This window comes from Oncorhynchus gorbuscha, linkage group LG14, assembly GCF_021184085.1.
Source record: "Oncorhynchus gorbuscha isolate QuinsamMale2020 ecotype Even-year linkage group LG14, OgorEven_v1.0, whole genome shotgun sequence".
NCBI classification, from domain to species: domain Eukaryota; kingdom Metazoa; phylum Chordata; class Actinopteri; order Salmoniformes; family Salmonidae; genus Oncorhynchus; species Oncorhynchus gorbuscha.
Genome location: NC_060186.1, coordinates 13999287 through 14022660, shown reverse-complemented (window position 1 = coordinate 14022660; position 23374 = coordinate 13999287). Strand labels below are relative to the sequence as shown.

Sequence of the window (23374 nt, the reverse complement as noted above, 5' to 3'; positions counted from 1 at the left end):
CATTCTAAGAAAAGTATAAATGATGACGTTATTTGAATATGTGCCCAAAATCCTTAATGAATAATTTAGGATGAGGAGAAGGCAAATGCTGCCCCAGCTGTTTCCTGTTGAAAATGTCTGTGTAATGTAGATACATGTGAGGGATTTTCTCTCTAAATCCGTCTCCAGTTCGCTAAATCTCACTTCTCCAAAACGAGCCTGCGCAATGGAACAAAGTCGGAATATTGAGATGTGACATTGCCTGCATCTTATCCACTTTCTCACTGTTTTTAATGACTTCAAACAAGTTCATTTTTGCTGGGCTTTGTCGTGCGGAGACCCGTGGGGATGTCTAGCGGTCATTTCTTCCAGTGGCATTTATGTGATGTCTTCAAGGTAACTTTAAATAATGTCCTTTGACACCAGATTGTTACCTTACTTACAATTTGTGTTGTTGTTGTTGCAAGAACCAAACTGATTTATTTGCAGTATCAAAGCAAAAATGAATAAAGAACCATGTTTGATTATAGCAGATTATTTTAGTTCAGGGATTTAATGTACACATCGGTTTTATTATAGACTATTTCAAAATGTCTACCAGAACATGTCAGCAGGTAGATTTGCGTGCATTTTCTGTAAAAGCACGTTTGACTGTTTCCACATAGACATTATATGTAGCCTAGCTATGACATTTACTTTCATTGACTTTACGCAAATAAGGTTATTAGGCATGTCTGCGTGCATGAGTTAACACACTCGCGTGGATGTTTCAATGCGTTTCCAGCATGAGTTTCGACACGTTTGCGCATTGCGCGCTGACCGGTGCCGTTTTCATGAATATAAACCACTAATGCTGCTGCATTAGTTACTGAACTTTCAAAGTAATTTCTGCTGACTCCGCATTTGGGTACCACATTGGATTGTAGGAAAACAAACAATAAGGAAGGGTTTAAGGCGTCTAAGAAGGTGCCCTTTGGGCAAGATAACTGTGTGGTAGGGGTTGTGATGTATATGAAACCTGTATATATTCTCTTTATTATGTAAATTTGTCCCGGTATGCTTCATCTGCTGGGTTTGGCGCGTGAACCGTTTTCCATCTCATGTTTGGATAGGCAAGATCCTTGGCTCTGTGGCTCCTGTCCTGAACGATCGTTTTTGGAGCTGAGGATGAGAGAAAGCAAGGGCATCATTACATTACCTTAAAACTAAGCCTACTTAAAGAAGACTGTTTGGAAACAAACGATTTTAAATATATCTTATCGCATTGATTGATTTATGCATTCGTTTTATGCATACCTCTCCCTCTCTGTGACTAATTTCTATGCAATTGTTCTTTATTATAACACCCCAAAAGTTTGATTATCGGGTTGTGAAACGTAACTGTCTGATGGCTGCAGGAATATTATCAGTGAAATAGCCTAAAGGCAAGACAATGATGTGTATGAGCTTCGAACCGGGAAAGCACCCTCTCAGGAAGCGGCTCGGGCAGTCACCGCTCCATACATCCTAATATGTTTGTAAGAATTAATAAACGTCAAGGACCATACGTGCGTAAATCGTGACCAAAACTCATAGACTGGTATTATTGTATGCTCTTTTATTATAATGGTGTGATTGTGTTGGACGTCACGGTTCCATAGACACCTGTTCCTTCACTTATTGTGAACCTATTAGAAAACCTAGCTATATATTTCACAAATCTATAGTAAAAATCGATAATGACGAAGATGTTGAAATCACTGCCACCAAGTCATACTGACACTGGTGAAATACGATATGGGCGGTGAGACTGACGATATTCTCTGCCTGCCATGCCCTACTAACTGTGCCCTTCTCCCCGTTGAACGCAGAGTGCGATGTGCTGTGTCTCCTGTACCCACACCCTCTCACTGCTGCTGTGCGTCCTAACCCTGACTTCGGCGGCAACAGGGGCGGGGCCCGAGACCCTGTGTGGGGCGGAGCTGGTGGACACGCTGCAGTTTGTGTGTGGAGAGAGAGGCTTTTATTTCAGTAAGTGCACCTTTTATTTATTTATAAAGGATTGCTGCTGCTCCATTCTCCCAAAGCGCTAATGCGCAACCTCATAAATGAAACAGTATCAGATCTCTATCTCTCTCATCTGGCCTTCCCTTTCTAATAACCATTCCCTCTGTCTTTTTCCTCACTCCTATGAAATATTTCAACTGTAGACTTATCATATTTGAAATAGTTGATGCTTATATGTATATTTTGTCTCTGTCCATGATTGTGATGGACTCCTGAATTAGACTAATGGAATATACAGAATCACACGATGCAATGCCCCTGAAGCAGGAGTGAAGTGAGGTTCTGGGGGTTGCTGAGAGGTAAATGAAGTGTAGAATGATGTTAAACAGCTATATGTATATTATGCTCATTCAGATGGCTGCTGGGTCTATGGGGATGGGGTTTTAAGTGGAATTGAGGCTGACTATCTGTAAGAAGGAGGAGGGAGAGACATAAATGTTGCAGTGAACTCTTTTTCCACCAGAAATGGGGAAAGCTACCCAAAGAAAACCATCTGCTAAGAATCCAGGACTTAAATCTCCTATTTTCCATTGGAGGCACAAAGGCCAGAACAAGATGCAATATATGGCAGTGCTGAGCTGTGTCAAGGTGTTGCGTTCTCCCTCTCATCAGTAGCCAGTGTTCCTATGACATGGACCCTGATCCTTCCCTCAGGGGACTACTTCTTCCCATTAGAACCATGGACTCAGAAAGGTTGTGGTTTGGCTCATTAGTGCCATACACAGAATGTGGTGCCTTGAGGGTCCCTAGCTGACGTTGAGTGAAATCACTGCACACACAAGTGACAAGTCTCTCTTTACCACCTCTCCAAGGCTAAACCATTATTGTGCACCATCGTTTCGTATCACTGACATTGACATAGCAATACAGCTCAGAGATGTCAATCATCTTGAAAGAGGCTCTATGCTCCAACTTAATTCAGACTTGTATTACATCACGGTAGTTTCTCAGTTAACTCACAACCATGTACTGTGGAATGGCACTTTGAAAGTTCTCTTGAGGTGGTGTTTTTTGTTGTTGTTGCCTAGTTGTGACAGAGTTGAGAATGTTTGATTGCGTGATAACAATTCTTCTGTGAACTTGATGAAATATTTAATATGTGTAAAGACTTTTGATGAGGTGTGAGACTGTCTGGGAGATTTGATGATGTGAGACTGTGAAAGGGGTTTATGTATTCTCTGAGTGTTTAATGGATTTCACATGGCCTATGGAATATAATCTTGAGTTGCCAGAACTTGCCACACTGCCATATCTTGTATTTGGAATATAACTGTATCTTCAACGAGACTATTCTATGATAATTAATTGATGAACCAAACAATGGACATAAACAGCAAATAATTCCAAACATGAACTCACAGACCTCAGATAGACCTTATCTGGCTCTGGGAATTCAATCGGTCAAGGTTTGGAACTAAACTGCATCCATGTGACTATAGACTGTACTGTGCGATCATTGAGCTGCAAAGTGCCCATCCATCAATGCCTTGTTCTCGTGTTAAAAAATGTTCATTGAGTCGAGGACATTTCAGGCACACTCCATCCTTTCTGGAAAGGAACAGTGAGGTATGTACAACAGGTGGCTCGCTGTGTGGACAGTATGTCTCTCTCTCCTGCTGTCAGGTTGAACCACATGTATAACAATGAGTCTTTAGGTGAGATATCTGGATAATCCATTTTCGGCTCTGTCGTCTTTTGCACTGGGAAGAGTGACAGCTCCTTGCGGTTGTCAGGTCTGGTCTGCTCCTGAGCTGAACTCCTCCCCTCCAGTCTGCTGCACCATATTGAACTTGGCAGCCACCGTAGTAATGATGTGTCCCCAACGTGTTGCAGTGACACTGGGCTTTCTGCGGGCTGAGACGCAGGGCCAATCCACCTTACCCACCATGTCACTGCTAAAGTAGCTGCACTTGCATTGCAAGACTTCATATTTCATTACCTTGACAGAAATGTGAAATACTACTCGGTGGAAAAATATTTTATTGAAACAAAATGTGGTCTAAAGAAGAAAAACTAAATCCACAACCGTAGTCAGTTTTTCCAATTATTAGCCTGACCTAGAAATCCTCAGTTGTCTTAGTAATGCTTTAGCAGGCAAACTCCTCCCGGGTTGAGTGGAGTAGAGTGGATATACAGACATACTGTGAATCTGGTCTTCGTGGGGGCCTTTTGGACAGAATCTGGGTAACCCCAGTTTGCAAATAGGAACACTGGACGACAGGGAAATTGTGAGGAAATCGGTAGGAACATTCTCTGATCAGTGGGGTACTGTAGATTCTCTGAAAGACATGAATCAACTCTTCCTGCGCTTTTATTGTAGATAACACCCACTTCCTGTAATGTACTCTGGATGGAGCTGGTTATTCTATTCTGAAGAATTTCCTCTCACAGTCTAAAAGTGAACCCCTCTACGATGCACCTACACTCCAGAGCTCTAGGATGTGTAAAAAATACAACTGACTAAAAATGAAAAAGGACTTCTATGGCACACCACACTACCTTTCTCTTAGTAACTCCATAAATACAATGTCATGGCATATACCAAGTCTCTAATGTGGATGATGCTGGGAGTATTCGTAAATATATTAGTTATATACATTTTAATCAGAAGGAACCATGTCAGGGTCAGAGATAAACCTATTCAGCAAAAGGCACAGAGATTCAGCCACACAGGGCAATAGACAAACCAGTCTTGTCCTTTTTGTCTCAGAATGCCATGTCATAAGCCACTAGCTCAGAGAGTTGTACATGAGATACATTTATAGTCGGGATGAAAACAAATTCAGATTGGCACTGTGACATCGCCCTCCCAACAGCATGTAGTTTAAACAGAATGAGGAACAGAGGAGGGGAGTAAATTGCTTTTAAGCAGCCATTGATGAGCCATCCTATCCTTTCTCAGCCTTGTTTGTCTCTCTGTGTCTATTCTATTTGAAGCAGCTGGAGTAGGAGAGTGGAGAACGTGTAAACAGCACATCAGCCTCACTACCCACACAGCTAGGCCTTGTCCCGGAGCAGCAGGGGATTATGGGGGATTACAGGATGATCAGGATGCACCCCTCCCCTCCACCTCCCCACCTCTCTAGTTTTATACACTGGACCTGAACACACACACACACTCAGCAGAAGGTACTCAGCACTAAAGAAAGAAAGGTCTCCTGTTTGCACTTTGTGTGCACTTTGTCACTGTGAAAAGGTGTTGTTTTTCCATGGAGTGCTGAAATGAGTATGTTGACCCGCCTCACTGAATAACTACTCTGCATAACAAAAATACTTATCATGAAAGCGACAGGATGGGGATGTTAGATTTGAGTTCTGTCAGTTTTGAGTCAAGACACAAAGGCTTGAGTTGAAATAAACCTGTTCTACTGGTGATGTTGGCCAGGCTTGACCATAAAGAACTCGTACAGATATTGCACACATTGTGCCCACATTATTATAGCCTACAGTTTCATCTGAGGCCTCTACTTAGGGCTAAAACCGAAACTTAAACCTTGGTAAATGGTTCCTAGACTGTAACTAGCCAGAGCTAGCCAAGCTTACTATGTCACATAATTTTGAACTGACTGACCCATCCAGTCTATCCCATCCCACGAGACCCTAACTCACTGAGTTAGGATCCTAAATGCTCTTACAAACTGGCTTTTAATTGCCTAAAAGCAGACATAACCTCAGTTGAAAATGTGAGGGAAATTTAGCTAGGCTATAAACTCTTTGTGGTACCAGTGATAAAGAGGTAGTTTCCAGGTCTATAGCAGCTTTCGTAGACCCCGACAAACCATAAACTCCCTGACACTCCACAGGCAGTGCGCTGCACCGGTTCCAAGAATTCACTGTTTTTTATTAACCACGGAGAGGCTGTAAAACTCAGATCCTTTCTGTGCCCAATCTGGAGGAGAGCCCTGTCTTTACAGCCTTACTCGTTTGAGGAATGTGAGCTATGTGCTGCAGTGTCTCCAGCATAGCTCTAACCAAGCAGCAGGATGGAGCAGTGAGTGGCCTTGCCTCTTGACTTTTGTCTTAGAAGTCGATCAAATATACTGACCAAAAATAATTGTGTAAAGTGTTGGTCCGAAGGTTTCATGAACTGTATTAAAAGATGACAGAAAATTTCCATAAGCACAAAAATATGACAGGTGTGGCATATCAAGAAGCTGATTAAACAGCATGATCATTACAAAGGTGCACCTTGTGCTGGGGACAATAAAAGGCCACTCTGAAATTTGCAGTTTTGTCACACAAGACAATGCCAGAGATGTCTCAAGTTTTGAGGAAGCATGCAATTGGCATGCCGGAATGTCCATCAGAGCTGTTGCCAGATAATTGAATGTTAATATTTCTACCATAAGACACCTAACCATGCCAGCCCAGGACCTTCTTCCCCTGCGGGATTGTCTGAGACCAGCCACCCGGACAGCTGATGAAACTGAGGAGTATTTCTGTCTAATATATCCTTTTTGGGGGGAAAAACTCATTCTTATTGGCTGGGCCTGGCTCCACAGTGTGTGGGCGTATGCCCTCCCAGGCCCACCCATGGCTGAGACCCTGCCCAGTCATGAAATCCTTAGATTAGATCCTAATGAATTTATTTCAATTGACTGATTTCCTTATATGAACTGTAATTCAGTAAAATCGTTGAAATTGTTGCATGTTGCGTTTATATTTTTACTTCGGAAAGTGTTAAGACCTCTTGACTTGTTCTACTTTTTATTATTTTTTTAAATCAACATCAATCTACTCACAATACCCCATAATGACAAAGCAAAAACTGTTTTTTAGAAATGTTTGCAAATTTATTACAAATAAAAAACTGAAATATCCTATTTACATAAGTATTCAGACCCTTTACTCAGTGCTTTGGTGAAGCACCTTTGGCAGCGATTACAGCCTTGAGTCTTCTTGGGTATGACGCTACAAGGTTGGCACACCTCTATTTGGGGAGTTTCTCCCATTCTTCTCTGCAGATCCTCTCAAGCTCTGTCAGGTTGGATGAGGAGCGTTGCTGCACAGCTATTTTCAGGTTTCCAGAGATGTTTGATCGGGCTCAATCCGGGCTCTGGCTGGGCCACTCAAGGACATTCAGAGACTTGTCCTGAAGCCACTCCTGCGTTGTCTTGACTGTGTGCTTATGGTCGTTGTCCTGTAGGAAGGTGAACCTTCAACCCAGTCTGAGGTCCTGAGCGCTCTGGAGCAGGTTTTAATCAAGGATCTCTGTTTATCTTTCCCTCGATCCTGATTAGTCTCCCAGTCCCTGCTACTGAAAAACATCCCCACAGCATGATGCTGCCACCACCATGCTTCACCTTAGGCATGGTGCCAGGTTTCCTCCAGATGTGACTCTTGGCATTCAGGCCAAAGAGTTCAATCTTGGTTTTATCAGACCAGAGAATCTTATTTCTCATCGTCTGAGAGTCCTTTAGGTGTCTTTTGGCAAACTCCAAGCGGGCTGTTTGTCATGTGCCTTTTACTGAGGAGTTGCTTGCATCTGGCCACTCAACCATGAAGGCCTGATTGGTGGAGTGCTGCAGAGATGATTGTCCTTCTGGAAGGTTCTCCCATCTCTCAGCGGAACTCTTGAGGTGGTTACAAACTTATTCCATTTAAGAATGATGGTGGTCAATGTGTTCTTGGGGACCTTCAATGCTGCAGAAATGTTTTGGTACCATTCCCTAAATCTGTGCCTCAACACAATCCTGTCTCAGAGCTCTACGAACAATACCTTCGACCTCATGACTTGGTTTTTGCTCTGATATGCACTGTCAACTGTGAGACCTTATATAGACAGGTGTGTGCCTTTCCAAATCATGTCCAATCAATTGAATTTACCATAGATGGACTCCAATCAAGTTGTAGAAACATCTCAAGGATGATAAATGGAAACAGGATGTACCTGAGCTCAATTTTGAGTTTCATAGCAAAGGATCTGTATTCTTATGTAATACATTTAAAAAAACGATTTTCAAATCAAAATGTATTTGTCACATGCGCCGAATACAACAACCTTACAGTGAAATGCTTCCTAATAAGCCCGAACCAACAGTGCAATTTTTAAGTAAAAAATAGGTATTATGTAAACAATAGATAAGTAAAGAAATCAAATGTAAAAAAAACATTAAAATGACAGTGAAAACAACAGTAGCAAGACTTTATACAGGTACAGAGTCACTGTGCGGGGGCACAGGTTAGTCGGTCTAATTGAGGTAATATGTACATGAATGTATAGTTAAAGGGACTATGCATAGATGATAAACAGAGAGTAGCAGCAGCGTAAAAAGGTGTGGGGGGAGTGGCAGGACACAATGCAAATAGTCCATTTCATTACCTGTTCAGGAGTCTTATGGCTCGGGCGTAGAAGCTGTTGAGAAGCCTTTTGGTCCTAGACTTGGCACTCCGGTACCGCTTGCCAGAGAGAACAGACTATGACTAGGGTGGCTGGGTCTTTGACAATTTTTAGGGCCTTCCTCTGAAACCGTCTGGTCTAGAGATCCTGGATGGCAGGCAGCTTAGCCTCAGTGATGTATTGGGCCGTACGCACTACCCTCTGTAGTGCCTTGCGGTCGGAGGCCGAGCAGATGCCATACCAGGCAGTGATGCTCTCGATGTTGCAGCTGGAGAAACTTTTGAGGGTCTGAGGACCCATGACAAATCTTTTCAGTCTCCTGAGGGGGAATAGGTTTTGTCGTACCCTCTTCACAACTGTCTTGGTGTGTTTGGACCAATCTAGTTTGTTGGTGATGTGGATACCAAGGAACTTGAAGCTCTCAACCTGCTCCACTACAGCCTTGTCGATGAGAATGGGGACGTGCTCATAGTCCACAATCATCTCCTTGGTCTTGATTACGTTGAGGGATAGGTTGTTATTCTGGCACCTCCTGGCCAGGGCTCTGACTTCTACCCTATTAGCTGTCTTGTCGTTGTCGGTGATCAGGCCTACCACTGTTGTGTCGTCCACAAACTTAATGTTGGTGTTGGAGTCATGGCTGGCCATGCAGTCATGGGTGAACAGGGAGTACAGGAGGGGGCTGAGCAGGCACCTCTGAGTGGCTCCAGTGTTGAGGATCAGAGTGGCAGATGTGTTGCTACCTACCCTTACCACCTGGGGGCGGCCCGTCAGGAAGTCCAGGATCCAGTTGCAGAGGGAGGTGTTTAGTCCCAGGATCCTTAGCTTAGTGATGAGCTTTGAGGTCACTATGGTGTTGAACGCTGAGCTGTAGTCAATGAATAGCATTCTCACATAGGTGTTCCTTTTGTCCAGGTGGGAAAGGACAGTGTGGAGTGCAATAGAGATTGCATCATCTGTGGATCTGTTTGAGCGGTATGCAAATTGGAGTGGGTCTAGGGTTTCTGGGATAATGATGTTGATGTGGGCCAATACCAGCCTTTCAAAGCACTTCATGGCTATGAACATGAGTGCTATGGGTCTGTAGTCATTTAGGCAGGTTACCTTAGTGCTATTGGGCACAGGGACTATGGTGGTCTGCTTGAAGCATGTTGGTATTACAGACTCAATCAGGGACATGTTTAAAATGTCAGTGAAGACACCTGCCAGTTGGTCCGCGCACGCCCGGAGCACACGTCCTGTTAATCCGTCAGGCCCAGCGGCCATGTGAATGTTGACCTGTTTAAAGGTCTTACTCATGTCGGTCCTGTAGTTTAGCACCTGCTTCATCTGACCACTTTTTTTATAGACCGAGCCATTGTTGCTTCCTGCTTTAATTTTAGCTTGTAAGCAGGAATCAGGAGGATATAATTAAGGTCGCTTTGTCATTATGGGGTATTGTGTGTAAATCCATGAGAATTTTTATTAATTTAATCCATTTTAGAATAAGGCTGTAACGTAACAAAATGTGGATAAGGGGAAGGGGTCTGAATACTTTACGAATGCACTGCACATGACAAATAAAATATAATAGTAACTTGAGCATGATCATGAGCACAATAGTGGTAGTTAAAAGTATGACTTATATTTGCACCCATGCTTCTCTGCTGTTATGGCACTACTGCCAAAATGTCAATGCTTGCTTGACCAAAAGGTCCCTCTAGCTTGTGTGTTGCTCAGTCAGGTTGACCTAAACAGACTGCCTTGCTCTTCAGCTAAGACATTGTCGACTGACCTGACAAAGATCGCAGTGGGATCAAAACATTGTCTTGTGTGGATCTTAATAAACCACTGGGGAGCATTACAGAGTTGTAGACATTCCTTCTTTCAAGTCATGATGGAGCCTCTCTCTACGCAGCCAAACAATTGTTATGCAGCACTTAGATCTCAGTTGAATCTATTCACCCTACAAAAAGGGGGGAAATGGGCCCCCTTCCATCCAATAGATGTGTGCAACAAGACACAACACCAAAACAAAACTGCACCCTAATCTGTAGTGGGTATCTGTCTACAACAGTGACACAAACAGAAGATGTGTAGCCTACCACTAATCTGCCATGTCTTGAATGGCTGCAACCAAACTCCAAAACAATAACCTTTACCAATCACCACGGATCCCCCTTCTCAAACAGCCTGTTTCTCACACCACCGACCGGGCTGGATGTCCACACCATAGGGCAGGCAGGAGAAGGTGGTTTGTCTGAGTTTGTTTACAACAACAGCACACAGGACGTCACCTCTTTGTTCACGGCGGATTACAGTCAGTGATCCCTTGAAACGTGGCACTTAAAACCTTCCAAAACCTATTCTACCTGTTTACTGATGCTTTCTGCTTTTTAAAACCAGCTACAGCTGATTCTTCTTCATGTTAAAATCTGCATCCAGATGATTTTTCTCCTCTCCAGCTGTTTGTTCAGAAGGTTATAGGTTATTTTGAGAATAATAGCTGATGTTCATTTGGAGGCCTTTATTGGGAGGGATTGGAAAACAGGACCAGCACAATCAACTCCTGGCTCACAATACAACCTGTCTGATTGAATAATCACAAACTCGGCCTCGCAAGAAGGTTTCCCTCGTCATGAAAATTCCTTGTTACACGTCAGCAACAATGGTTAAGTGACAATTTATCATGGTTTATTCTGGCTTAATTACAACATGCCATTCAGTAAACATTACATTAAAGATGCACTCCGCGATCTTAAGCACAACAAACTGCATGAATTGGATTTGTAACATATCAAACACATTGAGAAATTGGGATGATATCATATTAATTGCAAAATTCGGAACATATCAAACCAAATGGATGACATAGTAAAACATTTAAAAAAAATGTATTGTCACATACACTGGATAGGTTCAGTGAAATGTGTTGTTTTAGAGGGTCAGCCATAGTAGCATGGCGCACCTGGAGAAAATTAGGTTTAAGTGCCTTGCTCAAGGGCACAGATAGATTTTTTACCTTGTCGACTCAGGTATTCAAACCAGCGACCTTTCGGTTACTGGTCAAAATACTCTAGCCGATAGGCTACCTGCCGCCCTACACAATTGAATGACGTAGTGCACAAAAAACAGGGACCCGTTTTGGCTCGTGAGCGCCACTTTCAAAACTACTGGCTGAAATCATACAAAAGTCAGAGAGTGCATCTTTAAGTGGGCCCAGCTACGGACACAAAGAGGGATGAAGTTATGAAAATCCCCAAATAGTCTTCAAACAATGAGACCTGCTACCTTTCATTCTCAAGGTGAAAACTGGTGTATTGTACGTGCAGTTCTCATTGTAAGGAGGCTATAACATGGCCTGATTACCTTTAGCCTACATTGTGGTGGTCAAATCCTAAAAGCAATGATTGACCTTGTTGACCTGGACATAGACTTTGGGTGAGAACTATCTCTTTCTCCTTGCCTGCGGAATCAACTATTCTTGCTGTCCACTGCAGCACCTTCAACCTTTTAGCCAGTATAGAACCCTCTCACCTTCAACCTTTAAACCAGTATAGAACCCTCTCACCTTCAATATTTTAGCCAGTATAGAACCCTCTCATCTTCAACCTTTTAGCCAGTATAGAACCCTCCCACCTTCAACCTTTTAGCCAGTATAGAATCCTCTCACCTTCTACCATTTCGCCAGTATAGAATCCTCTCACCTTCTACCATTTAGCCAGTATAGAACCCACTCACCTTCAACCTTTTAGCCAGTATGGAATCCTCTCACCTTCTACCATTTAGCCAGTATAGAATCCTCTCACCTTCTACTATTTAGCCAGTATAGAACCCTCTCACCTTCAACCTTTTAGCCAGTATAGAATCCTCTCACCTTCTACCATTTAGCCAGTATAGAATCCTCTCACCTTCTACCATTTAGCCAGTATAGAACCTTCTCACCTTCAACCTTTTAGCCAGTATAGAATCCTCTCACCTTCTACCATTTAGCCAGTATAGAATCCTCTCACCTTCTACCATTTAGCCAGTATAGAACCTTCTCACCTTCAACCTTTTAGCCAGTATAGAATCCTCTCACCTTCTACCATTTAGCCAGTATAGAATCCTCTCACCTTCTACCATTTAGCCAGTATAGAACCCTCTCACCTTCAATCTTTTAGCCAGTATGGAATCCTCTCACCTTCTACCATTTAGCCAGTATAGAACCCTCTCACCTTCAACTATCCATGAACACACACTGTATTTCATCATCTGACTTGAGATCAGTGTTCTCTCACACACAGTACAACTACCTCCATAATCTTTCTTCACACTGTACCCAGGGTCCTGACTGGGAACTGTGGAGAGATGCATCTGTTTCTGAATCGGACCTCCTCTCTGTCCAAAACAACATTGTCAAGATAAGGAAGGCATAGAGCAGAAGTTAATGCACTTTGTCAGCACTGGCAGGCTCCCAGGCCAAGAGCTATTAACTCTGAAAGGGAAAGGCATTTCCTCCTTGTAAATGCCATATTACATTATTATTATTTCATTTGGTAACAGGGAAAAGCCTATCAAGGCTATATTGCCTGAGGTGAGCGGGGAATTGTAAATGGAGAGTGGGATATTTTTTTAACGGCCACTGAAAGAAAGTGGGTTTGGAGAGAGGGAGTCAAAAGCTGTTGGCATTCAGGTGTCAAAGCAACTCCTAACTTCCTCCCCCCTTCCACTCACATCACTGTAGAAGGTGACTTGGGTTCTCAGAGAAGTGCTCAGATTCCGATTCATACTGAAGAGCACCAGACCTCCAAGTGAGCCTCTCTGGCTTTGCACCACAGGAGGCTGGTGAGGGTTGAACAACTAATAATAATGGCTGGAATGGAGTGAATGGACTGATATCGAACACATGGAAACCATGTGTGTGATGTGTTTGAAACCATTTCATTTATTATCTTCCTGCCATTACTATGACCCCCCCCCCCACACAATTTAGGTGCCACCAACTGCCTATCTTTTGCACGTATGGGAACTATGAGTCTCGTCTGGTCTCAGGAAAGCCATATAGTTGTTAGGGAACAACAGCATGGCTGCATTGTACCAGCATCCACAGTATCCAGAGTTCAACTGGCTCTGATATTGTCAGCAATAAAGGGCTGCTGGGTTGCCAGGTGAAAATGTGAATGAAACGACCAACCAAGCTGCCAGAGGGTGTGACTTAGGCCTGGGCCTGCTTTCTCAGCAGGCTGATGGGCCCCGAGGGGTTGAGGTTTGGCCTAATGGGTCTAAAACGTCAGAACGTGATATTCTCAATGTTACGGTGACCGTGACCTTTTTTACTGCCACACGGCTGCCAAAAAGAGTCCGCACAGTGCAATGCGATACCCTGTACATTTTGCAATGAAGGAATCAATGTCATTAACACTGTCCATATATCAGAATAATCAAGTCCACAACCTGGCCGTTAGCACTCAGCTATTGCAGGGCCCAGGTCCTGGCGCACAGCCACAAATGATTACAGCTTTTTGGATTCATTCAGCTCACAGATATAAGACCTTCCAGGACATCTGCACTAAAGAAGTTGGTCCATATCCAAGACTGTAATGGGTTATGGTGTATATGATTCCATTGGCTCTTTTAAAGCACCCGTGGTTGACGTAGCACACCCGTGACACAACACTTAACATGCCTATGACCTCTACTTTTACCTCAACGTTTAACTTTGACCTATAACATGAAGACAAAACATACATGGAAGTCCAACATGTATAATCATAAACAACAAGTTGTCTTCAGTTATCTTTTTTATTTACTTACAGAACAAACTGGAACGACAGCTATCCTTGCTCTTTACATGCTCTCTGCATGCTCTTTGCATGATTTTTGCATGCGCTCTACGTGCTCTCTGCATGCTCTTTACATGCTCTTTATGTCTTCACATGTAGTAACACAAATTCCTCTTTCTGTCTCTCCAGGTAAACCAACGGGCTATGGCCCCAGTTCACGGCGGTCACATAACCGTGGTATTGTGGACGAGTGCTGCTTCCAGAGTTGCGAGCTGCGGCGGCTCGAAATGTACTGTGCCCCTGTCAAGTCTGGCAAGGCAGCTCGCTCTGTGCGCGCACAGCGCCACACAGACATGCCAAGAACACCCAAGGTTAGTACGGCAGTGCAAAACGTGGACCGAGGCACAGAGCGTAGGACAGCACAGCACCCAGACAAGACAAAACCCAAGAAGGTGAGCACAGCACCAAACAGATATACATTATAAGAGCATACACAGTTGACATCACTGAAACAGAATGGACATAGATATGGAACATTGTAGTGGGTCTTTCAGTATATTTGATTGTTAGATCATACGGTGCATTCAGAAAGTATTCAGACAACTTTACTTTTTCCACATTTTGTTATGTTACAGCCTTATTATAACATTCATGAAATTGTTTTTTTCCCCTCATTATTAATCTACGCACAATACCCCAAAATTAAATATGAAACGAAGAATATCACATTTACATAAGTATTCAGACCTTTTACTCAGTACTTTGTCGAAGCACCTTTGGCGGCGATTACAGCCACAAGTCTTCTTGAGTATGACGCTACAAGGTTGGCACACCTGTATTTGGGGAGTTTCTCCCATCCTTCTCTGCAGATCCTCTCAAGCTCTGTCCGGTTGGATGGGGAGTGTTGCTGTACAGTTATTTTCAGGTCTCTTCAGAAATGTTCAATTGGGTTCAAGTCTGGTCTCTGGCTGGGCCACTCAAGGACATTCAGAGACTTGTCCCGAAGCCACTCCTGTGTTGTATTGGCTGTGTGCTTAGGGTCGTTGTACTGTTGGAAGATGAACCTTCACCCCAGTCTGAAGTCCTGAGCGCTCTGTAGCAGGTTTTCATCAAGGATCTCTCTGTACTTTGTTCCGTTCATCTTTGCCTCGATCCTGTCTAGTCTCCCAGTCCATGCCGCTGAAAAAAGTCCCCACAGCATGATGCTGCCACCGCCATGCTTCACCATAGGGTTGGTGCCAGATTTCCTCCAGGTGTGACGCTTGGCATTCAGGCCAAAGAGTTCAATCTTAGTTTCATCAGACCAATCATTTATCTCATGATCTGAGAGTCTTTAGGTACCATTTGGCAAACTCCAAGATGGCTGTAATGTGCCTTTTACTGAGGAATGGCCTCCATCTGGCCACTATACCATAAAGGCCTGATTGTTGGAGTGCTGCAGAAATAGTTGTCCTTCTGGAAGGTTCTCCCATCTCCACAGAGGAACTCTAGAGCTCTGTTAGAGTGACCATAATGTTCTTTATCACCTCCCTGACCAAGGCCCTTCTCCCCCTATTGCTTAGTTTGGCCTGGCGGCCAGCTCTAACAAGAGTCTTGCTGGTTCCAAACTTCTTCCATTTAAGAATGATGGAGGCCACTGTGTTCTTATTTAAATTATTTTATTTAACTAGGCAGGTCAGTTAAGAACAAATACTTATTTTACACTGACGGCCCTCCCTGGTTTAGCTCCCCTAACCCGGACGACGCTGGGTCAATTGTGCGCCGCCCTATGGGACTCTTGATCACGGTCAATTGTGAAACAGCCTGGGACCGAACCAGGGTCTGTAGTGACACCTCTAGCACTGAGATGCAGTGCCTTAGACCGTTGTGCCACTCGGGAGCATTGAAGGTTCTTGGGGACCTTCAATGCTGCAGACATTTTTTGGTACCCTTCCCCAGATCTGTGCCTCAACACAACCCTGTCTCGGAGCTCTACGCTGGCTTGGTTTTTGCTCTGACATGCAGTGTCAACTGTGGGACCTTATATAGGCAGGTGTGTGCCTTTCGAAATCATGTCCAAATCCATTGAATTTACCACAGGTGGACTCCAATCAAGTTGTAGAAACATCTCAAGGATAGTCAATGGAAACAGGATGCACCTGAGCTCAATTTCAAGTCTCATAGCAAAGGGTCTGAATAGGTATTTCTGTTTTTAATTTTGGATACATTTGCAAACATTTCTAAAAGGTTGTCTTTGCTTCGTCATTAAGGGGTAATGTGTGTAGATTGCCGAGGACATTTTTTTATTTAATACATTTTAAAATAAGATTGTAACGTAACAAAATTTGGAAAAAGTCAAGGTGTCTGAATGATTTCCGAAGACACTGTGTGTCAGGCTTTTTCCAGAGAATGCACTCCAAATTAAGACGTTAAGGCTAAGGCTTGATGATGAGGACAGAAAACACCAATAACTGACTTTTACCCCTTAGAGAGTGGCTAACTGTTCCATTGTGGACAATAAACTACCACAGTGGAAAGCAAATGTGTCATATCTGAACAGTTTTATTATTTTTCCTGACAGAAACCTTTATCTGGGAATAGTCACACATCTTGCAAGGTAGGCTGTTTGTCCTTCACTACTGCAGTGGTACTTTCCTACTATAACTACACAGAACAAAAATATAAACGCAACATGCAACAATTTCTAAGACTTTACTCAAGAGTTAAAATTCATATAAGTAAATAAGTCCATTTAAATAAATGAATTAGGCCCTAATGTATGGATATCATATGACTGGGAATATAGATATCCTAAAGAAAAGGTAGGGGTGTGGATCAGAAAGCCAGTCAGTATCTGATGTGACCGACATTTGCCTCACACAGCGCGACACATCTCCTTCTCATAGAGTTGTTCAAGCTGTGTATAGTGGCCTGTGGAATGTTGTCCCACTCCTCTTCAGTGGCTGTGCGATGTTGCTGGATATTGGCGTGAACTGGAACATGCTGTGGTACACGTCAATCCAAAGCATACCAAACATGCTCAATGGGTGACATGTCTTGTGAGTATGCAGGCCATGGAAGAACTGGGACATTTTCAGCTTCCAGGAATTGTGTAGATCCTTGCGTCATGGGGCCATAGATTTTCATGCTGAAACATGAGGTCATGTCGGCAGATGAATGGCACAACAATGGGCCTCACGATCTCGTCATGGTATCTCTATGCAAATTGCCATCAATAAAAGAGAATTGTGTCCGTAGCGTATGCCTGCCCATACCATAACTCCACCGCCACCATGGGGCACTCTGTTCACAACTTTTACATCAGCACAAATCGCCCACCCACACATCGCCATGCGCACTGTCTGCCATCTGCCCAGTACAGTTGAAACCGGGATTCATCTGTGAAGAGCGCACTTCTCCAGCCAATGGCCATCGAAGGTGATCATTTGACCACTGAAGTCGGTTACGATCTGCAGTCAGGTCAAGACCCTGGTGAGGACGAAGAGCATGCAGATGAGCTTCCCTGAGATGATTTCTGACAGTTGTGCAGAAATTATTTGGTTGTGCAAACCCACAGTTTCATCAGCTGACCGGGTGGCTGCAGGTGAAGAAGCCAGATATGGATGTCCTGGGCTGGCGTGGTTATATGTGGTCTGCGGTTGTGAGGCAGGTTGGACATACTGCCAAGTTCTCTAAAGCCAAAGAATTTGAGAAATTAACATTCAATTCTCTGGCAACAGCTCTGGTGAACATTCCTGCAGTCAGCATGCCAATTGCATGCTGCCTCAAAACTTGAGACATCTGTAGCATTGGGTTGTGTGACAAAACTGCACATTTTAGAGTTGCCTTTTATTGTCCCCAGCACAAGGTGTACCTGTGTAATGATCATGCTGTTTAATCAGCGACTTGATATGCTACACCTGTCAGGTGGATGGATTATCTTGGCAAAGGAGAAATAACCACTGACAGGGAAGTAAACAAATTTGTGGACCAACTGTGAGAGAAATAAGCTTTTTGTGCATATGGAAAATGTCTGGGATCTTTTATTTCAGCTCACGACCAACACTTTACATGTTGCGTTTATATTTTTGTTCAGTGTAGAATGTAGCATGCCATGATTGGTGCCATGACCACCATCATATGTGATGCATACTTGTCATTGTTATACGTAGCTGTTCATACCTTCGTTTAGTAGATACAAAATCAATGACTCCTTGGACAGGTTACAGCAGAATACAGTCAGTCAGTGAGAGGGAAGGAAATACAAGCACAGAATTGAATTAGTAGTCAAGCCCAGTCCAACCAAAGTAGTCAACCCAACCAGAAGAAACGTTTCTTTCCTCTCCCTTAGTTTCCCAATTCCACCTGTGTGTCCATGTCGTCCTTTTAAGCTTGGACTTGGTGCATTTTACAACTCTCCTCTTAAAAAAGAAAGCCATTAGAGAAGAGGCGGAGGACTAAGTGGTTTTTGTGGTAGACCCATGGGCACTCTCTCTCCCAGACAGATTCTACTTTCATACTGTACATTTTGTGCTGAAACCCTGGTCCTCAGATTGCAACAGATTTGTGGCATTCTAGTTACAGAGGGTAACGGCATGCATGTAATCACATTGATTTATTAATGTGCAGAGGGACAGTGTGTTGAATGTCAGTGCCGCTCTGGTGGCTTGTGGTTTGAATATGACCTATCAGCTCTGGTAGGGAGGATACTCGATACTGTACTGTTTGTGGCTCTTTCACTATAGCAAAAGGTTATGAAATCATCACCCATTAATTGTACAGCTGTGTTGTTCTAGACACAGGCACTGGGTTTTGACCTAAAGCTGTTTTTCTCCCACTCTCCTAATCCACTTATCTAATGTTTCTCCTCCTAAAAATCTGTTCCCCCTCCACCCTTTTCAGGAGGTACATCAGAAGAACTCAAGTCGAGGAAACACAGGGGGAAGGAACTACCGAATGTAGAAGAAGACAGAAGCTAACGGACAGGCGGACAGGGATGAGAGAAGGGTGGGCCCATACCTGGTGCCTCTGTGGAATGGTTCACTGTAAAACAACAAAAGGTGGATTATGGTACTAAGATAATGGTAATAAGCTTTGTGTGTTATGTCTCTAGCTGAGAGGTGAAGTGCTGGGGTTAAATGAGAGGTATTTTTATTATTTTATACACTGCACCATTTCATATTGGAAGGAATTATATTCCATGTCAAACCAATGTAACAGACTAGTTTAGCTGCTTACACATCAAAGAGCTTCTTCTTCTTATACCTCCATGTGTGAGCTGAGCTATAGTGTCCCTGGTGGCCTTTGATAGGCTCTGTGTTACATACAGCCAATAGGAGGGCAGCCAGCAGACACGCTTTACCTGTCTGTCTATGGGAGCCAATGGTTCATCCTCTTTACCTGAACTCTGAAAGAGTTCAAGCTTTACACTGAGAGGTTGGGCCATGCCTGTAGCATAACCTCCCCATTCTCATCTAAAAACCACTGCTTTGATAATATATTAGAACCACAAGAGAATGTTATTTCAGCTTCAGTCAGTTCTGGCCAAAAGATGATTTCACAGTTGTCACGTGTTTCATTAAGGCTATTTATTTTCTATTGACTGCTTCAACAGACAATAAGCGTATTACGTGCAACCATAACATAAGAACCAGGCTTTGAGGCAACAACAGAGACCTATTCTGATGATACAATCTTCTTGTACTGCTAAGCCATTCTAGTGAAACTGACAGTAACTAGTATATCCTGTACTGTAAACAGAAAGTACTGAGGAGATTCGATTTAGATTTAATTTGTAAAGACTCACAGTAGATTCTCTGGGTCTAATATCTGGTCTGATTAAAAATGGATTCTAATGCAGAGGACAGGACAGAGGGGCGCTAAAAATAGCCAGCTACAGGAAGACGATTAATGATTGATTTCACTTGGCCTGCATTCTTTTATTTTGTTAGCTTAGGGAGGGACCTTTGCTTCTTCTGTATGAACATGGACTGCATGGATTTGTCATTGCAAAAGGCTATAAAATGAACTGCAACACATATAGTTCACTCAAGTGAATGATATGCAACTCAAATACTGTTAGAAACACAGCAACACACACCTACAAACAGGACTGCAGTTGAATAATGCTGTGCACACACACACACAGTCCGTTTTGTAGCTCAGCCACTCAGAGCTCTGCTACTGTGAGCAAGGTTCACACACTGGTTCCATCAGACCATGTTCTGAGAATTCCTGTGTTTGCGTCAGGATTACAGAGAGTAATGGCTGTTTGCACAATCTGGATGCCTGACAGTCAATGTACCATTTCAACAACCTGACAACCCATCACATCTCTTCCTCCTCTGTCAGTGTATAATCAACCAATACTCCCATTTATGTTATCCTATGCATTCTTCTACTATCATTGTACATGATGGTATCATATAGCAAAACCGTATTAAGAAAATCCTATCCACTGTATAATGGTGCTATTTTGTAGTTTGTTACTTGCAACGGTGGGCTAAAACAGGAAGAGAAAGAGAGATGGCAAAGCTTATCGTTGGAGGTCGTCCCTTTTGCACAGCCTTGTGGCCACCATTTTATTAATAGTGTTTTTATTTGTAAGCAATTTCAATAAGGTAGTAGTATAAGCGAGCAAATGTCTTTGTGTGAAATCTGTGAATGCATGGAAAAAAAGTATCATGTTGTGGATCCCAAGAAGGCAAAACGCTATTTTTTCTACTGTTTTTAAATTATTGTTACTCAATATAGATCCCTATGCCAAATAACTTGACAAAAAGCACTGTGAACTGTGATCCTTCAATAATATTAAGGTGTTAAAAGTCATAGTGTACTTTTGTTTGTCCTGAACGAAATGTTATGTGAACGCACCATGATCAGAAAGCCAAGGCATTGACGCTTACGAATATGTATGATTGAGGTTGAACGATTTGTTTTGTAAAACCATGTGCCCATGTGTTAAAGAGCTTAAGTGACACAGCGAATCAGATCTGGTTCTCAGCTCCCCACAAAGTAAGACATGTTTTATTTATTACAACCTTTTACAATTTTGGTTCTGTTGATTCATTCGGACATCAATAAAAATGGGATAGAAATGATCAAAAGAAGTATTAAAATGACGGTCTGACCTAAAGTATTAATGTGGTACTTATATCCTTACATCTATCAGCAACCCACAGCTGTAATCATCAACACATACAATGCAATGAAGTGGTTAAGATTAGGACTCCATCTTGTCCGTTCACATATGGCTACGGACGATATTGTCAGGTGAATTGAAAGCCAGGTTGACCTCTATCAGTCTGCATACCATTTGACCCTCCGTGAGATGCATGTATGTGGTTTTAAAACAAGCTTGTTGAGTTCCTATTATCAGCACGATTGTCCTTCAGTACCATATCACCAGACTGATACCAAAGATCTCAGCTAAATTAAGACACAATCTAATTCAATTTGCATTGTCAGATGTTTATTTAATGAAAGACAGTATAGGTAAACTGACAACTGTCAATCATAAGCTATCACATTTGATCAATGTCTCCATCCATCTGATCAGCTATGCTAATGCCGCTTGAGTAATACAAGTGTAGGTTTCATTCATCCCCTGAGGCATACGCTGGTCAGACTGACCCCAGTTCAGTTCTACACTCTTAGGCTTCGGCTGTCCATAGGAGAACCCTTTTGGGTTCCAGGTTGAACCCTTTTGGAAACCCTCAGTGGAAAGGGTTTTTCGTAGAACCAAAAGGGTTCTACCTGGAACCAAAAAGGGTTCTTCATCGGGTTAACCTATGGAGACAGCCGAAGAACTCTTTTAGCACCTTTTTTTCTAAGAGTGTAGTTCTCCCTGAAACAAAGCTGAAGATGGAAGTTTACCATGTGGGACTTTGTGGGACTGTCAATATGCAGGCATAAAGGATAATAATGGTGGCCTCTTGAGGGGCAGCAACAGAGTAAAGCTATGAGCATGATAGAATCTAGATATTTAATCCAGTTATCTGACTCCCAAAACACTATTTTGACTGATTCTTTGTCACCATTTATCTCACAATTAGCAGTTACAATGTCACAAACATGAATGAAAACTGTATTTTGAATTACATATAGGAAAACTCTATCAAGCGCTCTGGAATAGGAAAACATTTGAATTGATTGCCATGGGATTCCAAAGCTCACCATCATCTAAGAAACTGTTTAATTACAGTGCTGTTATTTCTGGTGCTCGATTGCCTTCTGTAGAAAATGTTGAAATACTGACAGATTGTTCACCATTCCTGCTGAATAAACCACTTGTCAACATTATGACACCGTCTGGGCACTTATTTCATACCATTTGTCATGCTCGTGTCAGAATGTTCTGCAGGCACTTTTGCGAAACCTTTGAATATCATCCATGAATAAAATAACAAAGATGTTTTTACCACTTTTGCTTGGCAACCAAACAAACATAAGAAGAAAAACAAACAGCCAGGTGAACAGTTTTCTTTCTTGTATCAGTATTTGGAGTGTAATTGATCACCATGTCCCTCTCGCTTGATGGAAGGGAAAACCAACCAATCAACGTCAAGTATGAATATCCAACGGGCGTAATGAAACAGAGAGGTCCAGGAGACATTCTACAGCAATGCATCTTATTAACACACAATTCTCCCTGCTTTGTAATTATAGCACAGTAAGCCATCCACTGCAAGGTCAGACCTGCAAAATAAACCTGGGTGTCACTGACATAGACATTAGTGTTGCATTCTAACAAAGCTCACTTTTGTCTCTCTGAGCATATGCAAAAAACTATAAAAATCAATTATGTCCTTCGGCTGTATATCAACACATGATTCAGATTGGAGATCATTTCACCATCAGTCTGAAACTGAATACACTCTGGATGACAAAGTGATACTTCCTAAAAGATGGCATGTTCCGCCAAGGCAAACAGAGTCGGTGTGGGTTCACTGAGGGGAGAGCTGCGCCTGCGTGTTCAGCTTTTTAGAGGTAGGACGGCTCTGCAGTGACAGGACAAAGCTTTCATTCACCGTCAGCCGTTTTTTATGAATATATAACCAAACATTTAAGTAATTTTCACAGAAAAATTAACCTTCTGGCTTCCATTCAGCAGACATAACCGTTTCAAGTGTGGAGCAGGGAGTTGGCAAGCGTCTGGCCCGGCAATCCTGGACGGTATTTCATGCAAGCCTCTCAATGACTAATACAAGATCAATTATTAGGCCCGAATAGGCACATTGCAGTTTGCAAGCTTGCAGAAATTTAGAGTTCAAATAAATCTCCAAGA

At 42.8% G+C, this 23374-nt stretch overlaps 1 protein-coding gene across 2 annotated transcripts; it reads left to right on the top strand.

Moving 5' to 3' along the window:
- The first annotated feature begins 91 nt into the window (after window positions 1-91).
- Window positions 92-22389, top strand: LOC123994489 (insulin-like growth factor I). 2 transcript variants are annotated; one of them, XM_046297129.1, is made up of 5 exons: window positions 92-375; window positions 1830-1989; window positions 14299-14561; window positions 16670-16705; window positions 18991-22389. In XM_046297129.1, the coding sequence occupies exons 1-5, from the start codon at window positions 328-330 to the stop codon at window positions 19048-19050; spliced, it is 567 nt and encodes a 188-aa protein (XP_046153085.1). In that variant the 5' UTR covers window positions 92-327; the 3' UTR covers window positions 19051-22389. The 2 variants fall into 2 exon arrangements, with proteins under 2 accessions (XP_046153085.1, XP_046153086.1); XM_046297130.1 differs by lacking the exon at window positions 16670-16705.
- The last annotated feature ends 985 nt before the right edge of the window (window positions 22390-23374 follow it).